Below are 6572 nucleotides of genomic sequence, written 5' to 3'. Positions count from 1 at the left end.
AGTCCTCAAATGACAGAAAGCTGCAATCTTTCATGAAGGTCGTTTAAAATCCACTCCAAATCTGATTCCTAACCTCAAACTGCTCCCTGGAACAACAATCTTTACATAGTAGTAGTAGTATCTAGTGCCGCCCTGGGCTGCTTCAGAAAGAAGGGCAGGATATAAATTCAACAAACTAACAAACAATGCGTTATTCTGAATGATCAGCAAAGTCAAGTGAAGAGTTTAATGTATGTGGCAACAGTTACTGCATTTTTCACTCTATAAGACGCACCAGACCACAATACGCACCTAGTTTTTGGAGGAGGAAAACAAGAAAAAAACTATTCTGAATCTCAGAAGCCAGAACAGCAAGAGGGATCACTGCACAGTGAAAGCAGTGATCCCTCTTGCTGTTCTGGCTTCTGGGATAGCTGCGCAGCCTGCATTCGCTCCATAAGACGCACACACATTTCCCCTTACTTTTTAGGAGGGAAAAAGTGAGTCTTATAGAGCAAAAAATACGGTATTTTTTGAGTCAAAACAGTGCATTTACTGTTACTAAAGGCACTGATGCATCAAAACACTTGTCATATTTTTCTCAAAAAGTTGCTTACCGAGGTAGTAATTTTCTCATGGAGCAACATTAAAGACAACATTTAGCAAACATGCTTAGCATAAGCTTATTATTTAGGGCCACATTTTAGCATACACAAGGGTTTGTACAAAAATAAACTGGGATTCTGGGCTTCTCCACTCCCATCAATATCTCCATGAGCTACCTCCCAAAACCTTGTCAAGGCAGGCAGAAGCAACCAAAGAAGATTGCTACCTATATATAGAGTGAGAGCATACAGTTCTCCAGATCTGTTTGCGGTTTCTGGAAGAGCCGTGGAGAGGGAAGAACAGCAATGGCACCACGAAGTTTCCCACCACATTTTAAAATGCTAAGGAAAAATTATTGATAAGAGCTTCTGCGAATATTACACAGTGTAGCTGAAATAGCCACTCTAGAGTGCACGGTTAACTGTTTGTTCATAATAGTAGAAGGCAATCTATTTAATGTAATGCTATGCTAATGTGCTTCGTTCCACTTAGCAAGTCTCCCCCCCCACCCTCTAAAATATACTGTTGTTTTGACACAAACAGCTTGCTACACTTAAGGATTTTACTAATAAAACATAATGTTGTGCTAGATAATATGACTGTTGCCACAGCTGAACTGACTTGTCAAATCAATCCTAATATGGCTCCCACAGGCACATAAAAACCTTATTTAGCTATCAGTTATCCTAATCACTTTGTTCGGTTTAAGAACGCAATACTTCAAGACCAGTTCCTATTTATACATATATGCCCAGCCATTTAATAAACTCCTGATTTATATATTAAATTCTTGTTTGGAAGAGATGTTCTAAATATACAGTGTTTTCATCCCGCTTATTCCTATACCTTTGTAGGTCTACACACACCTAATAAATAAATACATAAAGAAACAGAAAAGCTCATCCACACAAAAAATGAAAGTAGTTAATAAACAACAGGCCAAAATTCCAGAAGTATAAGATATTGAGCAGTCAGGGTGAAATCCAACATTAATCATGCTCAGAGCAGAGTCACTGATATCAATGAACTTAAGTCCATTGGTTTCATTCAGTCCACTGTGTATGACTAATGCTGTGCATCACCCACTGAAAAACAGAGAGTGGAGCTAAATGTAATGCTGATCATAAGGCTGTCACTAAAACAGCAACCCTATATCTACTTCCTATCTCCCACTAATTAAAGGAAAAGTGTGAGATGGCATCATGTTTTCATCACTGCCACTCAGGGGAGGATGGCAAGGGAGGCAAGTATGCAATATGATGACATCATATCACACACTTCCCTTATGAAATGACATAGGGAGAAACAAGGGAACTGCAGTGGTGCCTCGCAAGACGAAAAGAATCCGTTCTGTGATTCTCTTCGTCCAGCGGTTTTTTCGTCTTGCGAAGCAAGTCCATTGACGGATTAGCGGATTAGCACTATTAGCGGCTTTTAGCGGCTTATCTGCTGATCGGATCAGCTGATAAGCGGCTTAGCGGCTTAGAAAAAAGGGGGGAAAGGGGGAAAAAACCCGCAGGAACTCGCAAGGCATTGTCGTCTTGTGAAGCAAGCCCATAGGAAATTCGTTTTGCGAAGCACCTCCAAAACGGAAAACTCTTTCGTCTAGCGAGTTTTCCGTCTTGCGAGGCATTCGTCTTGCGGGGCACCACTGTAGGTGTGGGGTTTCTAGCTCATTGATGGAAACTCCGCAAACAGTCTAGTTTCACTGGTAATGCAAAATTCTCAGGGAAAATTCAACGGTGCAATTTTGCTTCTCCTAGTTTAGGATTATCAAGGCCTTTTGTTCTTCTACTTCAGCATTCATCAGAGCCTAGGAATAAGCTCAGCACCACACGGGGATTGATACAGATAAGGAAGTAGGGCACCTTGCATGCAGGGATGGGGCAGGGAGGTATCAAAAGAGAGGAACGAGCGGAGAACCAATTCTACTTCTACCTAACCTTCCTACTTGTTTGCTCATTATGTCAGTCTCTGCTTCATCTTGCTCTGGAAACAAATCTCATGCCTTGCCCCTTCATGTAGGGAAGAGTAGATTCATATCCCCAGAGGCTTAAAAATGAAGAGTTCACATATGGACCTTCAAAGGGAAACATCACATAAACTAAAGCAGAACTGAGAAAAAGGCAACCAGCCAAACTGAATCTTTCTGATTTTAAGGGCAGAATTACTTTCACACTTAATTTCCATCAATTTAAGTCAATGGGCCTTAGTGTGATTTTTTTTGGCTGGATGGTATCTCCCCACCCATCTCTCTCTCCCACAATCTCCCTATTGGTTTATGAGAAATAAGATTTCCCCCTTCTATTCAAAACAACTTACCTTTGCTTCCTCTTGTTTAAAACTATTGTTAAATATCTGAGCTAAAGTTTCAAATGAAACTGTCAGGGGAAGCATGAAGTTTTCAAATTCATCTTCATCTTCACCTATGGGAAAAAAAGGAAGAAAGGCAAGGGTTAAATGCCAGGAAAAGAACAATGGAGCCCAAGAGGCCTACAACAAGGACTCCTAATATACAAAACTTGCTAAAGGCTACTGAAAAGCGATAGATCTTCAAAAGGCATGCCAAGCCTTCAAAGCGATGGAGTTCCATTGTTGCCGAGCCAATGAAAAGGCTCTGTTAAGGGTGCCCACCAACCTAATCATCTTCGCAGGTGGACACCTAAGTAAGTCTTCCAACACTGATTTCAGTAAATGGACAGGCTGAGATGAGTGCAGGTGGTTTATTCAAGTATCCTGGGCCCAATCGGCTCAGGGCTTTTAATGTTACAGCTTTTAATGTTTAATCCACATTTCTTCACAACTTCACGTCTTAACAGTAAGATGTAGTCTAGGAGACCACTCCAGAGCAGTGCTCTTGGGATGACTGACACTCATAGGACCCTACTAGCGTTAGTTACTCAGTTGCTAAGCTAGGGTAAGCCTGTATGTAGGGCTATGCACATGCACACACAAATCTGATCGGGGGCCCGAACTGGCACTCAATCTGCCCCAAGTCTGAATCCTGAATCTATTATTTCCTGCACTGCCTGCTGTGAATGGCAACACCACACCAAGGCTTCAGAGCAGGGTTTTGCCCAGCCAGTATTATTTAATCTGCAGTTAAATCCAGCTTCCCTCATACTGTGTTGAATTCAAGAGTACGAGTACTGATTTTCCATTGTTATGCAAGAAATGAGAACACAAAATTCACAGGGCATTTTGATATCATATCAAGAACTACAGCTGCCTATTATTCCAGTTAACATGTTAATTCTCCCAGTTGACACTGCTTATGTCTATATATTCTAATTATCTGTCTTCTTATTATTTCTTTTCGATTTCTGTATGTGTGCTTTAGCACACATCCCTCTCCTCATCACTTTCAGAACTCCCCTAAGGACTCTCTAGACTACTCCACTTGATCAAACATGGGATGGAATTTAATGAAACAGGATCACACTTCTTTGAAAGAATATACATCCCTTTGGATACATTCTGCACAATCAAATTTGAATGTGTGTACGCGGGTGGCACTGTGGGTTAAATCACAGAGCCTAGGAGTTGTTGATCAGAAGGTCGGCGGTTCGAATACCCACAACGGGGTGAGCTCCTGTTGCTTGGTCCCAGTTCCTGCCAACCTAGCAGTCAATTAGAAAGCACGTCAAAGTGCAAGTAGATAAATAGGTACTGCTCTGGCGGGAAGGTAAACGGCGTTTCCGTGCGCTGCTCTGGTTTGCCAGAAGCGGCTTAGTCATGCTGGCCACATGACCCGGAAGCTCCCTCGGCCAATAAAGCAAGATGAGCGTCGCAACCCCAGAGTCGGCCACGACTGGACCTAATGATCAGGGGTCCCTTTACCTTTACCTTATAATGAGATCCAAGGCTTTTTGATCTGCTGAAGCCCCATGTTTCATGTGGCGTATCCAGGTATCTCATCCTGAGGCCACCTCATAGGCTATGGCTCAAAAATACATGCCCCTAATAACACACTCAGCTACATCAAGTCACTGTTACTGACACGTGTGACAGGTACTATGTTGTATGTGTTGTATTACGCTGTCATGGAAACAGGCAGCCTGAGGATAGGGGATGTAGATGTCACCCTTATGATCGGATCATTACATCACAAAGGGTGTAAATTTTCATAATACAGTCTCTGATGGGAGGCAGAAGAGAGATGAGATGTACAGGCCAAAGGATGGCCCAGACATGGAGACTGAAAATTCCAATGGGTTTACAGAATGCTCTGGGAGATTAATTTTACTTATGTCTATAGGTGACCAGTTGAAGAAGTTACTACAGCTGCTAAGTGTTCTCTCATTCCGAATCCTAAATAGACCTTCCTTCGGTGGATGGATTACAAGGCTGTTGAGCCTTGGAGACAATATAGCAAAGAGGTGCAATTTTTGTGCTCAGTTGGACCAAACAGGTAATTGAACCCATTTAAAAGGCTACAATTAGTGGTAGCGAAGAAGAGTTTCTTCTCAGCTTAGACAGTACTGTGTTATGGGGTTTGTTGGGTCCACATTTTGCACACACACAGAAACTGAGTAATCCACCATCTTCTGAGATGCATTAGCAAGATAGTGATTTTTATTCAGTCTAGCTATTTTTAAAACATAATCTGAGTCACTGAAGTTAATGATCACTTTCAGTTTATTTCTTCCCCTAGATGCTACAGCATTTTAAACTTTTTTTAAAAAATCCCAATGAGAATAGGGATTTTCAAGGTGCCAGGATATAGCAATATAACTTTAAGGACTGTATAGATAGTTTACAGGTGAACTTTGCCTATTCTAGTTTGAATCTGGCGAGGGAGCTTCTTACTTTGCAGAGGAATCTTGTAAGTCTGGAAATAAAGTAGCATTAACCTAAAATACTGAATCATCTTTGGGACAATCTAAAGCCAGTGGAAATAAAAAGAAAGTACATTCCACATCTGTCTTTTTGCCCCGGCATAGAATCCTGGAAGAGAAAGTAGGTTCTTCGGGGAAACAGGGATAGGTCCCATGTCCAAAGATCATACTCTTATAATTTAGCTGACCAATCTAAAATACATTTATTCAGAAATTAACTCTTCTAAGACTTATTTCCTAGTAAGAAACATTAGCCTTGAAACGAAAGCCCATAGGTAAATAAAATGAACTGGATCGAAGGAACCTGAATGGAATGAAAATAGCCACTAATACGTTCTACAAATATTTTTGAAGGAGTATTTTTTAGTACATTCTATAGCAAATTTCACGCGGATTCTGGCACAAGCAGTCATGCGGACTTAACGCAACCAGAAAAACCATGTTGAATTTAGTTTCACCTTTCTTGCACATGATGAGGAAAACAATCCTTCTGTGGACAGCCAATGCCTGCATCCACCAATCCATGCCTGCATCCAAGCAATTAGGTCTAATGTGGTCATAACGTGTTTTAATAACATGTCTGGCGTAGTGTTATTTTGATTTAAAAACAAATATCAATATTGCCAGGAACTGATTATTAGACCATAGACAATGTATTTGGGAGACCTTTCTAACTTCAGGAAGGGAGTGAAGGAATACAAATGAAAAATTTCTTACCTAGTTCTACCATGAGAAGGCGTGTGAGTGCAGTATAGAATCTGGTTCTGCACCTAAGGTCACTCAAACCATAATTATCATTTACACCCAAGAAAGGAAAGTGTTTACTCTGGTGGAAAAATGAAGAACAGATGAAAAAAAGTCAACACCATTCATTATTTTATGTTAACAACTTTTAAAATATTGAAGCTAATTCGAGAGACCTACCGTATGATTCTGCAGCATGAACTTCACAGCATCTATTTTCACAAGCTTTTTTAGGAGAATATAAGTGTTTGAAATTAAGGGAAACAACAGTATGCAATTCATATGCTGATAACACAAAACCTAACTTTTTAATGCATATGGTCTTCAGAGACCCCATATCGATAGCTTTACAGAGTATTAGAAAATACAGATTTCAAAAATTAGGGTTTTTATTTAAAAAAATGC

The 6572-nt window shown here is 40.6% G+C and overlaps 1 protein-coding gene across 3 annotated transcripts in view; it reads right to left on the bottom strand.

Moving 5' to 3' along the window:
• RANBP17 (RAN binding protein 17) overlaps positions 1–6572 on the bottom strand; it is a 180967-nt gene that overhangs the window by 61350 nt on the left and 113045 nt on the right. For all 3 annotated transcript variants that reach the window (XM_082216326.1, XM_082216328.1, XM_082216327.1), the window contains 3 exons: positions 6348–6411; positions 6141–6249; positions 2908–3011 (listed from right to left, as the gene is read on the bottom strand). In XM_082216326.1, coding sequence (XP_082072452.1) covers positions 2908–3011; positions 6141–6249; positions 6348–6411 — 277 coding nt within the window. The remainder of the gene's footprint in view (positions 1–2907; positions 3012–6140; positions 6250–6347; positions 6412–6572) is intronic.

Source organism: Podarcis vaucheri (assembly GCF_965113315.1).
Source record: "Podarcis vaucheri genome assembly, chromosome: 3".
Taxonomy (NCBI): domain Eukaryota; kingdom Metazoa; phylum Chordata; class Lepidosauria; order Squamata; family Lacertidae; genus Podarcis; species Podarcis vaucheri.
Note: the sequence above shows the minus strand (reverse complement) of the source record. Positions and strands in the feature narration are given on the sequence as shown.